The 19,503-nt window shown below is 42.4% G+C and overlaps 2 protein-coding genes across 2 annotated transcripts in view; both read right to left on the reverse strand.

The window, feature by feature from the left end:
* Positions 1-4,539, reverse strand: part of osbp2b (oxysterol binding protein 2b) — a 48,211-nt gene extending 43,672 nt beyond the window's left edge. The window contains exon 1 of the mRNA XM_083912532.1: positions 4,328-4,539. Within this exon, the coding sequence (XP_083768658.1) occupies positions 4,328-4,497 (170 nt within the window). The 5' untranslated portion in view covers positions 4,498-4,539. The remainder of the gene's footprint in view (positions 1-4,327) is intronic.
* A 3,447-nt stretch (positions 4,540-7,986) lies between these two features.
* Positions 7,987-18,339, reverse strand: rasl10a (RAS-like, family 10, member A; the record flags this gene model as incomplete). The annotated part of the gene is made up of 3 exons (XM_083912554.1): positions 7,987-8,257; positions 10,540-10,664; positions 18,124-18,339. 3 exons carry the CDS (start codon positions 18,337-18,339, stop codon positions 7,987-7,989), a joined length of 612 nt encoding a protein of 203 aa, XP_083768680.1.
* Between the last annotated feature and the right edge of the window lie 1,164 nt (positions 18,340-19,503).

Consider the following 19,503-nt stretch of genomic DNA (forward strand, 5'->3'; position numbering starts at 1 on the left):
AAAGCTTTAATGCCCTGTAATCTTTCCTAACGCACCAAGCCGGATAAACTTTAAGAGGTGTGTAAGTAGTGCTGAGAGTATTAAAACTGGGAGGAAAAGTCAATTAAGAAATTAAAAATGAAAGAAGTTCAGTGAAAGAGAGAGAGAGAGAGAGAGAGAGAGAGAGAGAGAGAGAGAAGATCTTGTCACATGTTCTAGTGAGAACGGCTCAATGAGGCTCTTTTGCTGACTTATATGAAAATAGACCAGACTTAAGGCTGATGTGGGAAAAAAGACAGCCAACCTGGCAGTGTCAGAGCCAGAACTAATCAATAAACCTAACTGTAATACTCATTACACTTTAACAGGCCCAAGTGCTGAGTTTGTCAGTTCGCCCACAGAGAAAAAGCATTGATTATGGTCCTCCATCGCCCTTTGGCTTCTCAGCTACAAGTAAGAGAACTAAGCCTTTGCTTTGACAACAACGGGCCTTGGGAATGAAAGTGAACTATCAGGTTATTGGTTAGATCTCTAATTGGCAGTTGTCAGTCACTATTGATTTATCAAAAAAAAACAAATGGCCGTTTAAAAAAGGGGATCCAAATGGCGAACGCTACAAATCAAACAACTGATCAATGTATGTTGGCGTAGATGTGATGTGACATGATGAGTCTTTTTGGCTTTAGAGTGCTTCCTCTTATTATCGAGTTTAATCCATTATGAAATGTCTATCCATCAAATCTTAACATACACTTATCCAAAGTGATATTATTACAGTATATCCTAACAAAAAAAAAGAGAACTGCTTGTTTCTTACAGTGCTTCAAGTTCAAGGCAAAATATGACTGACAATATTATGTGTAAGAGCGGCAACTGTAAGCTTAAGTGTGATTAAAATAGTAAGTGTCAATAGTATACGGCTATTTACAACTGCCATTTATTTGTCTATTCCTCTCATAATTATAGGACTAGAAAAAAAAGACAATAATAACTTGACATATAAAGAAAGCAAAGTTTAATCGACATGTTGTTACTGATTTGTCTGACTGTATCCCTTTTAACTTCCCTCACAATAAAAGTGCAGATAGTCGGCCAGAGGAGGCCCAGACAGAGGCACACAAAGCCTGGAGTCAGACACACACAATGTGGTCTGCCAGGAAGACATCAGTGGAGGGGACAACTTGAGCGCTTCCCTGCCTCTGTTTAGCTGAGACTACGCCTACATCAGGGACAACAGTCACTTTACAACATAATGGACTATTAATAGAAGAGAGAAACTTTCCTTTCATCAAAAGCTCAGGCAGGCATAGGGCTTTGGGCTTTAGTTGAGGTTTTGGGTGTTGTGGCATAGGAATAGCATCGGAGGTTTTTCTACAAGCACAATCAGTAGAGAATGTCCTCCATCCAATCTGAAAATTCATATTTTTAAAGATGGCATTTACTCTATGACTGTTGGAGCTGCACAGAAGAAACGTGAGTCAAAAGTGTGCCCTGCAGTCAGAGGACGCAGACTCAAACTCACCATACTGACAAGAATTGACTTTGCAGTAGGGCCTTTAAACAGGGCAGGGAATCCCTTTAGCCGATCAGTCTCTAACCTCCCAGTGAAAGATGACACTTGAGAAGGCAATTATCCGGGAGGAATCAGCTAAGTGCCACATTAATTATTTATATTACTGCAAGCATTTAAAGTTTGAATTAATACATTGAGATGGAAGTTAGATCTTTCTTTTTATTCTAACCATATCTGATTTGTGAAAAGACAATTATCTTAGAGGGATCAGCTTAGAGTCACATATATTCATTATTTCAATTACTACAAGCAGTTGCAGTACTCATTTAGGCATTAAACTAGAACGTTTTTTTTAATGATCTGATTTGTGAAGGCACTTAAACTTTACAGTCACAGCTTTGATAAATAGTACTGTTAGCAGAGGAAGGATAACTCCAGTGGGGGCACCTTCATTCTGCTGTGAACCATTTCATTAAGAAACTTGGGTAAGACAGAGTGAACAACAACAGCAACAAGAACTCCATCTCTCCTTTTAGGTGGACCCTACACAGGTGGTTCAGGACTTCCTGGCGTGGCATTGTTCATTACCTAATGCCCTTCCCATAGTGCAACAGGTCTATGATGAATTGTTTATCTGGACAATTGAGATACTCTGGCACTAAACATTATGGGAATCAAGATTAGGTTTAAATTGGTTTAAAAAAACAAAACGTCTTTATGCACCAAGGGCGGTGTGACCGAGAAGGCAATATGGCAGACTATTTAAATGTTGACAAAAGCAGTGACGTTAAAGCAAGCAAGATGGCTGAACATGCAAGAACCCAGCGATGAAAGCAAATAAAAGTATCAAGCTCTTGTTTGACTAAATAATCACAGTAAAGAGGCTAGCTCGGGAAAAATACAAGAAAGTGTACCTTAAAGTACAGACTATTTTGCCACCCATGTTCCCAGCACTGAACCTCCTTAGACTCGATCATGGGACAGTTAATTTAACTGGACTGACAATGGCTAAGTTGTTGTTGTTGGGGTTTTTTTGGAAGGCTAAGTTTGGATATGTTCTAACCGTCCAATCAACAAGGCATGTTTAAATACTGAATTTAATTTGCCCTTATGGCCTAAAGTCAAATTAGACCTTCATGAACCTTTACAACATAAAGGGGAAATACCTTTATGGTGCCTCTACCCCCACACCTGTGGAAACGAAGAAGTACCTGAGCCACAGGTGTTCGGCTGTGCAGCCAATATTAGCTCACAGCAAACAACTGCGTGATCGGAGTGAACACAGGATGATAATGATAGCGACCATCTCTTGCATCTCGTTAGAGCAGGGGTCTTTCTGGGCCAAAGACCCCTTAACTGAAAGAGAGATGAAGCAGGGGGTCCATGCCTATGTTCCCACAGTTCTATGTTCCCACAGTCTTATGTTCCAGCAGTCCCATGTCCCCACAGCCCTATGTTCCCACAGTTCTATGTTCCCACAGCCCTATGTTCCCACAGTTCTATGTTCCCACAGTTCTATGTTCCCACAGTTCTATGTTCCCGCAGTCCTATGTTCCCACAGCCCTATGTTCCCACAGTTCTATGTTCCCACAGTTCTATGTTCCCGCAGTCCTATGTTCCCACAGCCCTATGTTCCCACAGTTCTATGTTCGCACAGTCTTATGTTCCCACAGTTCTATGTTCCCACAGTTCTATGTTCCCGCAGTCCTATGTTCCCACAGCCCTATGTTCCCACAGTTCTATGTTCCCACAGTTCTATGTTCCCGCAGTCCTATGTTCCCACAGCCCTATGTTCCCACAGTTCTATGTTCCCACAGTTCTATGTTCCCACAGTTCTATGTTCCCACAGTCCTATGTTCCTACAGTCTTATGTTCCCACAGTTCTATGTTCCCACAGTTCTATGTTCCCACAGTTATATGTTCCCACAGTCCTATGTTGCCACGTTTGAGATTTATCCCACGGTGTGATGGATTGGGAAACTTTTTAACACTAACCCTAATACATAGGGCATCACTTTGAAAATAAATCTTATAATGTGGGAACATAGAAATGACCCCGAAGCTACTTATATTGTATTAAATTAAGATGCATATTAAATTGAGCCTAAAAGCTAGAGTGGCCCAAAGCCTATACAAACAACTTTTTAACTTTTATTTTTTATGGTGCAAAAATACTCAGTGATTACAATGATAATTATTTACATATTCATATATTTATACATCATTTGTTAATGTTAAACATACATTTGGAAGAGAGATTAAATTCTTTAGCTCAGTTTTATCGTTGTATCTACCTTAGTAGTTACCTTTCCTATAAGTCAGTAAGCCTGTCATTAAGGTTGTGTAAATGTATTAATTTATTTTTCAAATGTATCTTTTTTTAATAATACGTTCAATTCATGTTAATCTATATTTAGGAAATAACATTTTGACACTGTGACACTGCCATAAAAGGGTAATTTGGACGTGGACTTTACTAAATACACCTTTAAAGACCTGTTGTTGTGTTAGTGTCACTGAGGCTAGTTGGCTTAGCTCAGTGTGCTAACTAACGTCAACGTCTGTATCAACTGTTGCCACATTTCTGTCACTTTATTGAGTAAAAAGCCGTGTTGCTGTTGCTGCTGTGTGTATATGTGTGTGTCTGTGTCGGTGCCTTTCTGCAAAACATTAATTTACAGTAAAACGTCACTGTCCGCCTTTAAAGTAAACAGCTGACTGTCCGTTTGACAGCTAGCTTTAGCCTGATGCTATCCAGGGGCAGCCAGCTGTAATGGTGACAGTAATAAGACGTTTATCCAGAGACGTATCGACCGCTGCGTCTTCAGAATTTACCTGTAATATGACAGCAGACCGTTGCTGAGGACGAACCATCGTCGCTGGTACCCTTTCAAATAGTTGGTCCATTTAAAAAGCCAGCCTTTGTAAGTATCCGACCCTGGAGCCGGGGCCGCGGCAGAGGCAGAGGCAGAGGCGGACGCCGAGCCCTTCCCTTGCTCGCTCATCCTCCGCTCCGGATGAAGGATGAACCGGGGAACAGCGGGGGGCAGGGCAAACCCCACCACTAGGACAACCGGGGGTAAGGACGTCGGCACTGACTGAATGAGGGTCCGGTCTAGGGCGAGATAAACCGCCGTGAACCCCCCTTTCACATGACGCCGGAATGGACACCAAAAAGGAAGGACGAGAAGTGATGCCAAGACACTTTGCTGATGCAGACTGCAGAGGATTCAGAGCACAGAGCTGGACACGGTAGAAGAGAAACCCCTCCTCACATGGCCTCCGTAAAAATCTGATGATAAGGCTGCTGTCACCAAGTCAACAATGATTTCCTTAGGGCTGAAACAGTTTATGGCAGCAATTCCAGTAAGGGAGCGGAGCAGCTGCTGACCTGACGCCTAAAGAAGTGAAGTGTGTTTGAATGGAAATGGCCGCTCTATAAAGTCAAGTCTATGATTCCGCTCTGCCCCCACGTGATGTTGTCATCTAAACATTCCCAAACATTTGACATGCTGTTTGGTTTGGCTGCTGGCTGATCAGGTGAGGAGTTAGGATAGGCGCTTAGATGTGTTATAAACAACGCACATAAACACACGTTACACAGTTATGATACGCTTCTGGCACCGTTGCACATGTGAAGAAGCCCTCTTATCATTGCAAGTAATGATGAAGATGATGAACTACATTATCAGTGATCCATGTCTGGGTTATCAAGCAGGCAAAGCACCCAAGACACCTGCTGACTGAGGACTGAAGGAGGTTTACGTTGCCACTGTGCACAAGATTGATGCAGTATTTATCCAGCAATCTTGTACAAAGTGGCAACGAATATATTCTTCTTCTTCCTCTTATTAGTATTAAAGATAGTGTGACTTGCTGTTGCTCATGGAGGAATTGGTGGGTCCCTGTAAATCACAAGTCAGAGTGTTGTCTAGACTTACTCTATATGTAAAGTGTTTTGAGATAACTTTTGTTCTGATTTGGCACTATAAATACAATTAAATTGAAAATGGAATTTATTGCCTTTTGCTAGTTAGTTCTGTATTATTTCTGTATTAATCTGAACACTCTGTCTTATAGAGGGGATCCTATGTTTGAAATGAATTAAGACCTTCACAAGATTTCAGCCTCTATTGTGCTCCCATTGTGCATATTCCTGAATACATTTGTTTCATCAAAAGAATTTAACACAAATGGTCCGGCATTTGCAAACTTAATCTGGAATTTGGAGTCAATATTGACTGATTGATAATGGGCCAAACTACATTTCCCCCCCTGGACTCCACAACAGGTTAAAGCTTCAGATGCCAAAATTTGTAGCAGAGTGAGACCTTTTCTTGCAGCTCTCTCTCTCTCAGCCAAGATGAGGTGCTGGTCTAGTTTGCTCTCTCAACACTTGAATTAAAATATGATGAAATATTAGTATGGAGTTTTTCCACAACAAGGCATCAGTCAGGCTTCACAGGCAGTACAGTAACATGGATAATTGCTCAGTTGATTTAGTAATTTGCTTATTGACTATAATCATAATAACACTGTCAACTTAAATGATTTTGTTATTCTATCGGGGGAAGTCACCAGATGTCATCTAGTGTTGCTGAATGCAATCAAGAATACATTTAAACAAAACTCTAGTAACGGGAACGTGTTCAGTCAGTGTGATGTCTGATCCGTTGCCTCTGATGTGGCTCCTGATAACATCACTTTACCACAAGGAGGCAGTGTTGTCAAAATGATCTTAATGTGGTGGAAGTGTAGCACAGGATTGAAAAGTGACGAGAGGAAGGTTGCTGTTTCATTTTTAATTAATATTTCATCATATGTCCAAAAAAATATTCACAGTACTAGCACAGTAAAAATAAATACTAACATGTTTCTGATAAAAAACTGTAGCCCTTTTTATTTGGAAACGCGCACACAGACAAACCGATGAGAACTCATGCTACACACAGTTGCTGCTACATATCTCTTCTTCTTTTTTTGTTTACTAGAAAATAAATAACTAAATACACAGCCATCTGCCCTCATTGAAGGGTCCAACACTACATCTTGGAGAGAATCATGAGCTTGTGCTCTCACATGCCAGTGAAAATCGACCACATTCACTCCACTCAGCTGCTCATTACAGTGTCAGAAAACCATGTAGTACAAAAATTAAACACAATATCAAAGTTTCACATGAGTGCAATTAAACCCTGACCCGTTGGCTCTACCAACAAACGCATGCAAGTCGATTTACTCCATGAATCACTCTTATATACAATAGGTCTGCTTACTTTCAGTGCAGCCGTGTTCACAAACTACCCAACTAGGCCTAATCAAATGAAAAAGCAACTGTTACAACATTACCAATTAGATACTATTCATTTACTGATATGAAAGCTTTTTATTAAGATTCCTTGTTATCTGTGATGCACTCATGGGGGTTTTTGTGGAAGTCGGTAAGCTCTGCTTCCTTATTTCTGCGGGATATCTGATCGCGAGTGGATTACGTCTATTATATGTGAGGCATTTTTAATATAACATAGTGGTACATATAGTCAGTCACTGTGAGATTTTATTGCTCCTCCCTAATCCAAAGCTTCTACATTGGTCTCTTATCTCACTGTCCTTTACTTGAATGTCAGCTATCAAACCTGTCTCTCTCTCTCTCTCTCTCACACACACACACACACGCACAAACCTTCACATTGCATGTACATGTTCTCCTTTCAGACTCTGCAGCCTCCTGCAGGTTCCCAGCTTGCTGGATATAATGTATTCATCAGAAACAGACACTGAGTGAGGGGAGGGAGCAGATTAAAGCCCCACAGTACATCATGATAGGGACTGCAGCATTTTCTGCTGCAAGAAAACCTTAAAAACCCTTCGTCTGAACAGACAGCTTTGCCCGAGGGCCAACTTTGAAACAGGGACAATGAAAGGGGAAAAAAAATGCTGGCTACTTCTCAAAATCTAAAATGAAATACCATCTAATTATATCTATACACTTCATTTCACGATATTCTTGCCTTGTTGACCATAAACACACAAACTGCTGTTAACCTTACTGAATATGACAAATTCCAAAAGGAAGACTCGACGGTATTGCTGCCTCTCCGTTTCGAGGCTCAAAGCTTCCACCATGTCAGGCCCAGCTACAGACATGAGACAACCCTCAATAAGACCTGCTGCTATGTAATTTGGGAAGCTTCAAATGAGTATCTAGTGGATGTGAGAGAAAATAACTGTGCTATGCTTGTCGTATTGGTTGCTTTCTGTCCTTCGTCCCTTCTTGCATGTACACACCTGGCAGAATCTGACAAGGAAGTGGTTGGATGATCATGTGTGAAATTTGAGTGTCTTTTACAGCGCTAATAAACCTCATTATGAAAAATCAGCTCAGTAAAGCAGGAGGCCACAGGGTATTTTTCCAGCCATTTAGATAAAAGTCCTTTTTTTTTCTCCACGGCCGCTCCACTCCTGAGGTGAGAAGGTGGAGGGAGCTCTCTAGGTCACATGATGGCACAGCGATTCCTCTGTAGCGCCCCCTGCAGACGGATGGAGGTGTGGTTCTGGCGCATGCCCCGCGCCACGGCGATGCCCAGCAGCTCTTTGAAGAGCAGGACCACGTGCCAGTTGAACTTGGCAGAGCACTCCACATAACCGCACTTCCAGGTCTTCTTCACCAGGACTGACACCGCCCTGCGAGGCATGAAGCGCTGCCGCTGCAGATCTCTCTTGTTGCCCACCACCAGGATTGGCACCTCGCTGCTGCTGCCTTCCCTGCAGGAGCATGTGAGAGGTAAAAAAAGAAAAAAAAGGCACAGTTATCATTTTGGTGTTGGTTCGCTGGGCGTGTGCAACATGTCTGTGTGCAGTTTTCCCCTTCCTTCTGAGGTGTGCGGGGGTGGACTGGAGGATTAGAGCACACAGGCTCAAGGGGCCTCCCACCACGCACTGCAGCTACTGGTTTACAGCATTATGAAGTGTGAAAATGTATGGTAAGCCAGAGGTAGGAATGAATTAGTGGCTCGAGACTTGTAATGCTTAGTCCTACAGTGTTAATTAACATATATATAATTTAATAACTAGGAGGATGTCAGTCTAATCATTTCCAGAAACACCGGATTTGTGGTGGTTTGCATATAGGATCTGACGCTCTGCTTAAAAAGGAGACATTTTCTACGGCAGTGCAGAAAAAAGCAGTTACTACAAGGAATCCTGGATTAGATTGTAGAGCAAACACCATGAGGGATGCAAGGCTCATTATATAAATCTCTTACAAAGGAGATTAATTTTTACTTTGAAGGCTTTGTTTGTTTGGGCACCAAAGTCAGGGGAGCTGGGAGCTTTAATTATTGTTTTTCATGAAAAATAATATCAAACTTTAGTATAGTCAGGTAAATTATGAAACTTTAAGGAGCAGTAATGTAACAACCTGAGTGATGTGTTTAAACACAAGGCATCTGCTGACTTGCTGAGCTCAGTGTCAGCTGAGGTATAAATTGTATCCTATACTGAATGGAGGTTTTCTTTTTGACACATTGTGCCTCATCTTCTGACAAGGCGTCACATGCTTATGCATATTTGCACGCCTGCCTTCACAGATGGACGGATAACTCGACAGAGAGGAAAGAAAGAGAGTGAGAAATGTACAGTTCAATTTTATAGCCACTGAGGCGATGTTTTTAAAGATGTAGGGTTAAAAAACTCATTGAAGTAATCATCTCACTTGGCTCCTTTTCACAGGTTGTGCTCACATAACAGACTTAAAAATATCTCCTCACATATCTGCTCGAGTATTTTAACGGAATGAAATGTACTGTACACGGGTGTGTGTGCGTGCGTGCGTGCGTGCGTGCGTGCGTGCGTGTGTGCGTGTGTGTGTGTGCGTGTGTGTGTGTGTGCATGAACTGATTTTGTCAGGAGATTCTCTTGGAGTATTTTAACAATATATTTAAAAGGTCCCATATTTTGAAGTGAGATTTCCATGTTTTTTTAATCAGGTCGAGGTGCTATATAAATACTATTAAAGTATCAAAATTCTCAATCCACAGAGAAATGCCCACAGCTCCTATTAAGAAACCGTGACTTTAAGTAATGTTTCAGGACTTCTGTAGAGACACCGATAGCGCAGATGTATGTAAACATGTTCTAGTAGAAACCCAAAACACAGTGTTAACCTGAAAATGAGCACATGGCCCTTTTCAAGCCGGGAAAAATAAATATGATAATTACAGTACAGCCAGCCCGTGTTGTAACAGCCTCCATTATTCATAATCTTAGTTTATGTATCTGTCACTTCTCTGCTCTCTCCTTGCCCTCTGCAGTCTGGCCTGAGAGCTTTGACCTATGATTACACATTTCTCCTTTTTTCCATTCACCTTTCCTTCCCCAGCTGCTGGTGATAATGGTTTTTCTGTCATGGGCCATAAACATTCATGGCAACACATTTGCAGCCACAGGAAGGCGGGGATGATCTGTGCAGGGGCACAGAACAAGGGAGCGGAGTAGAAGACACCATTTATTGTAGTCTTTCAATATGTAAATGTATGCAAGTTTGCCACCAGCAAGGATGATAGAGAGCAGGGGATGCCTTTACATTGGTCTTTTTCCCCCACTAGTGTTGGGTCCTTCCTGGCTCTTGTATTTGTTCAAAGCCAGCTAGGACACCTTTATTGTATCTCCCTCTGGTTCTCAAGCTTACTGTGTTTTGCTGCCGGGGCTCTGACCAGTTAAGCATAAATCTTCTTCGAATCACTAATGATATCTTAGGTGTCTCTCATGCAGCTATGGCAGAATCAAATGTCATTACTAAACTGTCAGGACGCAGTGTGCTGAATTAGAATCTATCACCACCGCAATCAGACTATCTATCACCGCCACACTGTCACAAATGTGTAATTGTACAGTTTTGTGGCAGGACTGTGAAATTGCATGCTGTCCCCCAACGGATGACAAGATGACGCAATTATAAATCAGCAGTGAGGGTTAACAAGCTGCGTGTCACTTTGTTGTTTGTTCAGTAACAGTCGAGCCGGCTGAGAACGTGCGATTGACCATACCTGTGCTCCACTATCTGCTGTCGGATCATCTTGACGTATTCAAAACTCTCTACGCAGCAGATGTCATACACCAGGATGTAGGCGTTGGCATTACGAACACCTCTGCATCGCAAGTCCAGCCACTCCTACAGGACAGACAAAAAGAGAAAAACATAAATTTAGAACAAACAGATATGAACTAGAGAATTTTTGAGCCATGCTAGAAACAACTCAACGACTGGATGGATTGCTATGATATTTGGTGCAGATATCCTTGGTTCACAATATTCCTGTCAAATGCTTATCCTCTCACTTTTTCTCTTTTTGTCACCATCAGGTAAAATGTAAATTTGTCCATTTATCTGTTTTATGACCAAATACTTGCAGCACTGAAGACATTTCCATTAACCGCAGCTGTAGTGCTAGTAGAAAGTATTGCCTAATCATATTTATTTTATTTTATTTTACAAAATGTTAACATGCTGATGTTACTATTTAGTTTAAAGCACCACTGTGCTAACTAGAGCCTCATAGGTCCACCAGCTTATTCAGGCTGTCTGAGGAGCAGGGGCGCAAAAAAAGGAAAAGAATGCACCAGATAAATGCAGTGGGGCACCAGTGGACAGGATGTTTGCTTACATGTAGGGCACTGCATCATGTCTTTTCAATGTTACCCTAAAGGAGACATTATCATGTTTTTCTAGAATATATCTAGTTTTATCTCTAGAAAACAATGTCAGAAGGGAGCAGCTTGCTGGACAGCATGTGCATGTGTTTCTGTTATTATTCTAAAGCACTTTGGGTCAAAGTCACAGTTCTCCTTTATTCATTTACTACCTAGCCTCTGAAAAAATACTCAGAGAGCCAATAAAGTTGAAGTTGCATGGCTCTAGGAGTCCCACAGCCTAGAATAAAGTTATTAAACATTGTAACCGCCCAGCAGTAAGCACTGCACAGTGTCCTAGCTACATATGTCCAAGGACAATGACTTTAGAGCTGATAAGAGATAAACATGGAGCCTTCTGTCAGGAGAAGGAAAAGGAACTCATAAAATTGTTCTAAGCTTTGTGATATAGTGCACACGCAGCAATAATTGTTTGATGATACTGAATTTCAAACTGTACTTAAAGCACATGGCACAAGTGGGTACATATGCACCTTACTGGGGAACAGTTGCTTCAATTGAAACACAGTGACCCATTGTTCTATTCATGCTGTTTCTCCCAGAGCTCTCACCAACCCGCCGCCACCCTCACTGCCTCTGCCAACAGCATGCAATGAATTTATAAGCATTTGATCTGATAAAAGAGGGGGCGGAAAATATAGAGGAACTTCAGGGGGTGGAAAGAAAAGATCTGCTGAGGGAATGAGAAAACAAACAGACGCAGCTAAAAAAAAAAAGGTTGAAAAGATGAAAAAAGCAGCCGTGGATCAAGGGACGAGCAGACAGGGTGTCAACATAGCCTCTGGTGTGTACGCACAATGCTAATAAAGGGTAGGGAGAAATGTGTGCAGTTCAATTCAATTATATTCTATTCACTATTATATACTTTACTAATGTATGGCAGAATGCTGTCATCATTTCAACCAGTTCATCACAGAAGATCTTAAAGGAGGGGTTTGACATTTTGGGGAAATACGCTCAATACCCCTCTGATGTCTGTACACTAAATATGAAACTGGTGCCAGCAGTCAGTTAGCTTAGCTTAGCATAAAGACTCGAAACAAGAAGACACAGCCTGGTTCTGTCTTGGCCAGGGGCAATGACTTGATATCATTGTGAAGTTGCCAGGCAACCAGTGGAGACACCAGGAAGTCACTCTTGTTATTCTCTGCAATTAAACCGATAAGTGTATTCCCCAAAATGTTAACTTCAGAGTGGTTAAATTACCAGCTTTTCTCAGGTCTAAAGCCAAACCATACTCCAGGGCTGACACAGAACTGTGGTCTGGCAATGTAAGATAAGTTCTGAGTAGGTGTGTTTCATCTTGTGATCATAACATTGTTTTTGTGTTTAAATTCTGAGCAGTTTTAGCAAAGAAAACCTGAATCATTTGTATTCACAAAATATCTTTCCACCACTCACTTCAGACACGAATATAATCCCTTGTATGACCACTGCAGAAGTGGTTTATTTTTTAACATGTTTATGATTTTAAAAGCTTTCCTGCTTGATGTAGCCGATAATTTGGCTTTGTGTTTTTTGACTGATGCACCTGCACCTGGCACAAATGATTCGGCCATGTTTGTTTCATTGTGTTGCTTTGAAACTCAGATATCAAAGCGCTGATTATCAGACCTCTTTTAATACCAGTGCTTTTGATTAGCATCAAGCTAATATGACCCTGGCTTTCAGCAGTGTTGGAAATTGATGGACGTGATTTTTCCACGTGGTGTTTGCATGATTTTGTTTTACCTCCTGCAACAACTTGAAATAGAAATGCAGGAAATCTAATTACATTTCTCTCAAGGGTGGAGAAAATATGCTTTTTCAAATCTGTACAGGCAGTCTGTGCAAATAAGATGAACTGAAAATGTATGACAGAGAAGGCCAAGTGAGGAGACAATAATCAGCATAACTTCTAATGATGATAACGTTAACACATGCATCAAATTTGGATAAGGGTGTTTGTGGGATTGTGTCGAGGTGAGTGTGGGGAAGAAACAAATCCACATCAGTGGGGAGATAAGGAGCTCGATCAGGCATTAAGACAAACATGTGGCACAAAAATCCCTGTCATCAAAAGTGAAAGAGAGGACAAAGGAAGAGAGGAAGTTTGGGGGGGGGGGCACTGTGTTGTGAAAACTGGCATTATGGGTTGACTTTCTCTGTCTATCTCCATGCTGAATCAGTTGTCAGAGAGAGGGGAATACATGTCAAAGAACTGTAATTTTCCCTTGACGCTTTTATTGTAGACTGTCCAGTACGATTTAAAGTTATGTCAAGCACCTTTTGTCAAACACACAAGACGTAATCCCTGTCATAAGAAAGCATTTCATCACAGCTCACCCTTTTTCTGATAATCGAGGCGATTGACAATGTGAGGTGTGCACAGCGGCTTCAGTTGCAGCCTTGCATCCCTATGAAGCTAAAAATAGCAGCTTGTGTTCTCATCTCATATCTCTTTTTCATCCAAGTCCTGTTTTTAAATGTGGAGGAGGGGCTAGAAACAGCAACACTATTTCAACAAGAGGCAAAATAAAAGAAATTAAGAGCTGGGGAGGACATGACAGTGCAGCATTACACGGCCGATAAACTGAAGTTGGATTTAAAATGCATGTGTGGGCATGTTTATTTGTGTGTGCTTGCAAGGATGTGAGAATGTGCTTGTGGGAGCGTGAATGTGAAGTGTGGTGCCACCGCCTGTATCATCCAGTTGGTCTTCTTAACGCGGAGCACACAAAAAGAGCATCTCACCCATCGCTCCTCAAGAGCCAAACAGAACATGTTTCCCTGACAACCGCAGGCCGTGGTCAGTTTTTTTTTTTTGCAGGCTACGGCTAAGCTCTCGCATCTCAACACAGCTTAACGGTAATGAGTGGTTGTAATGGATCAATGATCAATCACAGGAGGAAGGCCAGGGTAACCTGTTGGGGGAAGGGTACCGAGCAATTAGAGATATGTCACACCCAAGCCACCCTGGCAGATTTATAGTAATTAAAATGTATAACATCCCTCAGGAATGAAACTCCCATTATTCAATGGTGACCTATACCAGGCTACCATTAAAATCTGTAGGTTTTATCATTATTCGTGATTAATGCACTTTGCAGGGGATGATATGGAGAGGGTGGGTTTTTGGCTGGAGCTACTGTAACAACGATTTTACACAAGTTAAGACAGCTTTAAAGGAATAGTTTGGCATTCCTGCAAATATGCTTATTCACTTTCTAGTTTGAGTAGAGTGGTTTAGAAGATTGTAACCACTTTTATATTTCTAAAGTAAATGTGAGGTTACAGCCTGCACTCAGTTAACGTAGCTCAGCATAGAGACTGGAAACAGCTGGCCTGGTTTTGTGCAAAGGTAAAACATCAACCTAGAAGCGCCTCTTCAGCTCTCTCGTTTAGTCTACATGTTAAGTCTCATTTGTTTAATCCATGCAAGAGAGCAAAGTGTAAAAATGACCATTGTGGTTTTACAGAAGCATGTGCAGGGCTATTTTTTGGAACAGTGATAACTTTAGTTTTTTATGGATTAAACAAACAAGATATACAACGCAACATATATAAACAAAATATAAACAACATATTATTAGGTGACCATAAGAGGTGCTTTAGGGTGAATTTTGTTTCCATTGGACGGAGACCACCTGTTTTCCTTGTTTTCAGTCTTTATACTAAGCTAAGTTAACCATCTCCTGGTTGTACCTTCTCAAAATGTTGATCATGCTTGTACATAACAATCATGACACTATTCAATGAGCCGTGCATTGTTTATAATTCATTTAAATGTTTTATATTCTAAGAACAAATAATTCATGTTATTAACAGTAAATTGTCTATTTCTATTTCATTTCATTTTAAAAGAAGCTTTCAACTCCTGTAAGCAAAAACTTTGACACACACTTGGTTTTGAGGGCCCACAGCTTATTTCCTCCCACGCTTGCAAGAGTCACAGTTACGTGTGTGACATGAAAAGCAATAGTTTCCACCTTGTTGTCACACACCGTATCGATGGAGATAACTGAGAAAAATCTCCAGAAAGAGCAGGAAAGGGAGAGGGAGCATTCTGTGTGGGAGGAATTCATGAAGATACATTATAGCTAAAAGAAGAAGAAAAATAATTGCCGAATCCGCTGTCAGGCTAAAATCCATCTGTCATCACATCCTATTGACACACTGTGACAGATGCTCTCTAAACGCAATGCTATCAGCAACAGACATACCGCAAAGCAAACAAATCATTACACCATCGCAGCCTCACAATCTTGCCTGTCTCCAGGGTGCGAAAGGATAAAAATGGCTGTCTGCGTGGTAAAAACGGGGTCACAAGTAGCCTGCCAGAACATCGCTGCTTTTACTTCAGATATAATCTGAACTGATGAGAAACTGCCATGCTGCAAGCATGGAGGCGTACTGACTCACTCCGTTCTGCAGCTTATTCATCACAAATTTCAGAGGACATTATAAAACCTCATTTGGTAACCCTTACTTCGACAGTGTCCATTAAACTCTGTGCAACCTTTCTAATTGACTGCAGTGAATTCCTACTGTCTCCTCTGTTGGTCTTTTATTCCCAGCAGTGTTCTAGCGGGGGAACTGTGCTTTAATTCAATCTGCTGGGTACTGCAAGTAAATTTCAATCAGCTTTTCTTTCTTCTTTGTGCTGCTGTCCATTGCCCCTGACCCAGGTTATGTTTCTATGAACAACAGAGTACAAACAGAGCAGGGCGGTGAGTCCAATCACTGTGAATAGAGAACGCCATCAGATGAAGCAGAAGAACAAAGCAGGACATGACAGAAGAGGAGAGGAAAAAGTACAGCAGGCCTCCTAGGGTCATTCTTCAGCAAATGAGTAACCATAAATCTGTCTGATAGAAATGTTGTGGCAGCACTCAGCAAATGGTTTTTCTCTGCCTGGACAGTAAACCTTCCGCAAAAGGGTCTGACAAAGAGGCACCCGCTTGCTGTACTACACTCTGAAATGAGCATGAAATGTTCACACAACATGATGTCGAATGATGAAAGCTGTGTGACTCAAACTCTGAGACTTAAACACAACCTACACCAGACTCATCCTGTCTCACTCCTGCCTTCTGCTCACTTACCAACTTGTTCCCTAACGGGGGTTAAGCATCGTTTAGCAGGAGAAAGAACAAACTCGATCTGAACGTCGTGGGCAGGAAACAGTGAAGCACCCTGCAGACCTCTTAACACTCCATAACAAAACGTTAAATCTAGTAGAACGGCTACATGTAATTCTGCAGCAACCTGACAGAACGATCGTTGTGGCCTGTCAGCCCGTCTGTCAGATGTGTCCTGTGCTTTTCTGAGCATGCATTAAACCAACACTTTGGGGGGTCTCTCTTTCAAGCAGCTCTTTTTTTTTTTTTGGTTCTCCCTGGACTTACCCCCACCATCTGTGTAGATAACAACAGCTGTTCTTTGGAGGGCTATCTGTGACACAAAAGGGGAGAGAAGCAGCAGCAGCAGCAGCAGTGTGGTGACCTTGGAGAGTTTTTCTTAAGCCTCTCCACTGAGGCTGCAATGGACATGAGTCAAACACACCCCTCAGGTAAATAGAGACTTGGAGTTGGCCATGTTGTTGCAATACCCAAGGACAGGGTAACATTTAGCAAATCCATACCTTTTTGTACTGGTGAAGGAAGGGAAAGAGATATCTTAAAAACACAGGATCAGGCATTGTCACCTGAAAGTGTTCCTTTTGCTACAGCGATTGCAACCTGAGTGATGGGGTAGAAAATCAGCTGGAGCTAAAATGAGGGTTCAGCAGTCTGAGTGAATCAAATCAAATGGACATATGAAAACATTACAGCCTTTTGGTGGCAAATTCCCTCTCTACGTTTTCACAGTGTTTTATTGCTACACATTTAACTCATTAACACTGTTGAGGTCTCATCTAGGCTTTGGCTGAACTTTAAAGGCAAACGATTACAGCGATACATTAATGCATTTAAGAAAAGCCCAAAGAGACTTTATTGTTATCCATCTACATACAGTACCACAGTACTGTACAGTAAATCGATGGTCCCCGGTGAAAAACAAAAAGAATGCACTAGGAGCTATGTAAACATTCATGTTTAATTTTAATGTATACATAATGAGCATTTGGGTATTGTTTTGAGACAGACTTGAACAAATTGTAAAAGGGTAAAAACCCTTAAAAGGGTAAAAAATAAAAATCCAAAGACAAAAGCTTGAGAGATTTCCAGTGTCCCCTAAGAAGAAGACTAGAAGTGACTTTGGGCATGTGGAGCTACAGTACATTTATGCTCTGATCGTGCAATCAGACGTGCCTCCAACTAATGAGGTGTGGCATATGACCTGTGGCCTGAAGAAAAGGGCAGCCGGTTCTATTTTTAAATTGGGACTTTAACCAGGTGCTGTGCGTGGCTATGGCACAATCCTGCATCATTTTCTGTGCATGTGAGCCAGATTCAACCCAACTTCACCACTGTAAGCATTATATTCTTACCAACTCATCTGAATATATCTGAAGACGCGTTTTGATTAATAAACAATATGCAAACTGACATTCCTTCCTCATGAGGGGGTTTAGGGAGAGGGGGGAGAGAGGGGGGAGAGAGAGAGAGAGAGAGAGAGAGAGAGAGAGAGAGAGAGAGAGAGAGAGAGAGAGAGAGAGAGAGAGAGAGTGTGTGTTTACAACGTCAAAGTGAAGCTGTCTAAGGCTTTAAGACAGTCGGGTCTCCATAGCAACTAGTAGACTACAGGGACATCTGATTGTGATAGAGGAATGAATAAAATTGGTGTGTTTTGTCTTCGCCATTGGCTCTGAACAGACGGGATATTAAGTAGAGATCTATAAATGAGATGCAGACGACCTGGGGATGGATGACCAAAGCTTTTATAAACCCCTTCTCTAATAAAGTTCAATCTAAGTCCTCAAACAGAGACTGGTATACCTGACTGGAGCTGGATGGAAAGGAGGAGATCGGCGGGACATCCAAAATCTTCAGCTCATACATGATCCCGTTCAGGATGACGGAGGGTCTGTACACATATCTGGTCCTGGTCGGCGTGTACACCTCCGAGAAATCGTTATAGATGAACTGGCGGATTATAGAAGTTTTCCCCACTCCGGGAGCACCGATGACTGCGATACTCAGCGTCTCCACCATTCCTGGAGCACGAGTTCAGCACCATGGACAGCGACGACAGCAGCGGCGACAGATGCGAGCGTCCAGAAAACACACGCGCGCTGTTTTGGATGCTGCTCTGAAGGAATTCAATCCGCCGCTGCGACCCCCAACCTGTTTAACCAGCAGCCTCTGAATCACCTTAACCAGGGGTTCAACCGGGTGCGAGGGCACCGAACGGCGGCCGAATAAATCACCCGGCCGTCGAGCAGAGCGTATAAACTTTATCTCCGGGCTGAGGGAGAAAAGAAAGAAGCCATGCAGCTTGAAGGTTGTCAAAAATAAAGCTCAGCCATAGTCAAGCGGACGGAGGGATTTTTGCTGCCTGTGCAAACCAACACAGAGAGAAACTCTTGGTTTTCAGGGGACATCCCCGGGCGACCCCTTCCCCCGCGTGAGGATGCGTAAAAAGTCCGCCCTTGTTGTCCCCGCACGGGCATAATCTCATCCAGGCTAGACTCTGACCTTGCCCGAACGCACAGGAGCTCTCGGTGTCTTCATTGATTATCTCCTCTGCACCTCTCGCTCATTTCCACCGATGCACCACCTCCTCCGACGCTCCTCCATCACAGTGAGCAGGGGCGCACAAGAAGCCACAAATAAGCTTCCCACGTGCTCTGAAATTGCACGCAACCCCCCTCCCCCCAATCTGTCGATGATAGAAAAATAGATTTACATGTGCGCGGTTCAGGAGGGAAGAGTCAGTCCACAACACACCGCCTGCAGACTTGCGTCTTCTGTAAAGGCATCTGGAGCATATTGACGTGCACTCTCTCGCTCTCTCTCTCCCTCTCTCATTGTGTGTGTGTGTGTGTGTGTGTGTGTGTGTGTGTGTGTGTGTGTGTGTGTGTGTGTGTGTGTGTGTGTGTGTGTGTGTGTGTGTGTGTGTGTGTGTGTGTCGTTGGAGAGACATGAGCTGGTGAAGATAGATTTCTCTCTCTCTCCCCATCCAATAGGATCTTGTCATTCGCAAGGCGTGTGAAAGCTTTGAGCTCCTATACGGTACACGAAAATGGCAACAGGCCATACACTATACATCATCTCAGTGTTGGGGTCACGGAGGAGCGACGCAAGACTGAACATCATGCCTCTGAGGGACACGACTTATTACTGGAGAGGGTCTTCGGGCAGGTCAGGGGCGATGTG

This window comes from Echiichthys vipera, assembly GCF_963691815.1.
Source record: "Echiichthys vipera genome assembly, chromosome: 4".
NCBI lineage: Eukaryota > Metazoa > Chordata > Actinopteri > Perciformes > Trachinidae > Echiichthys > Echiichthys vipera.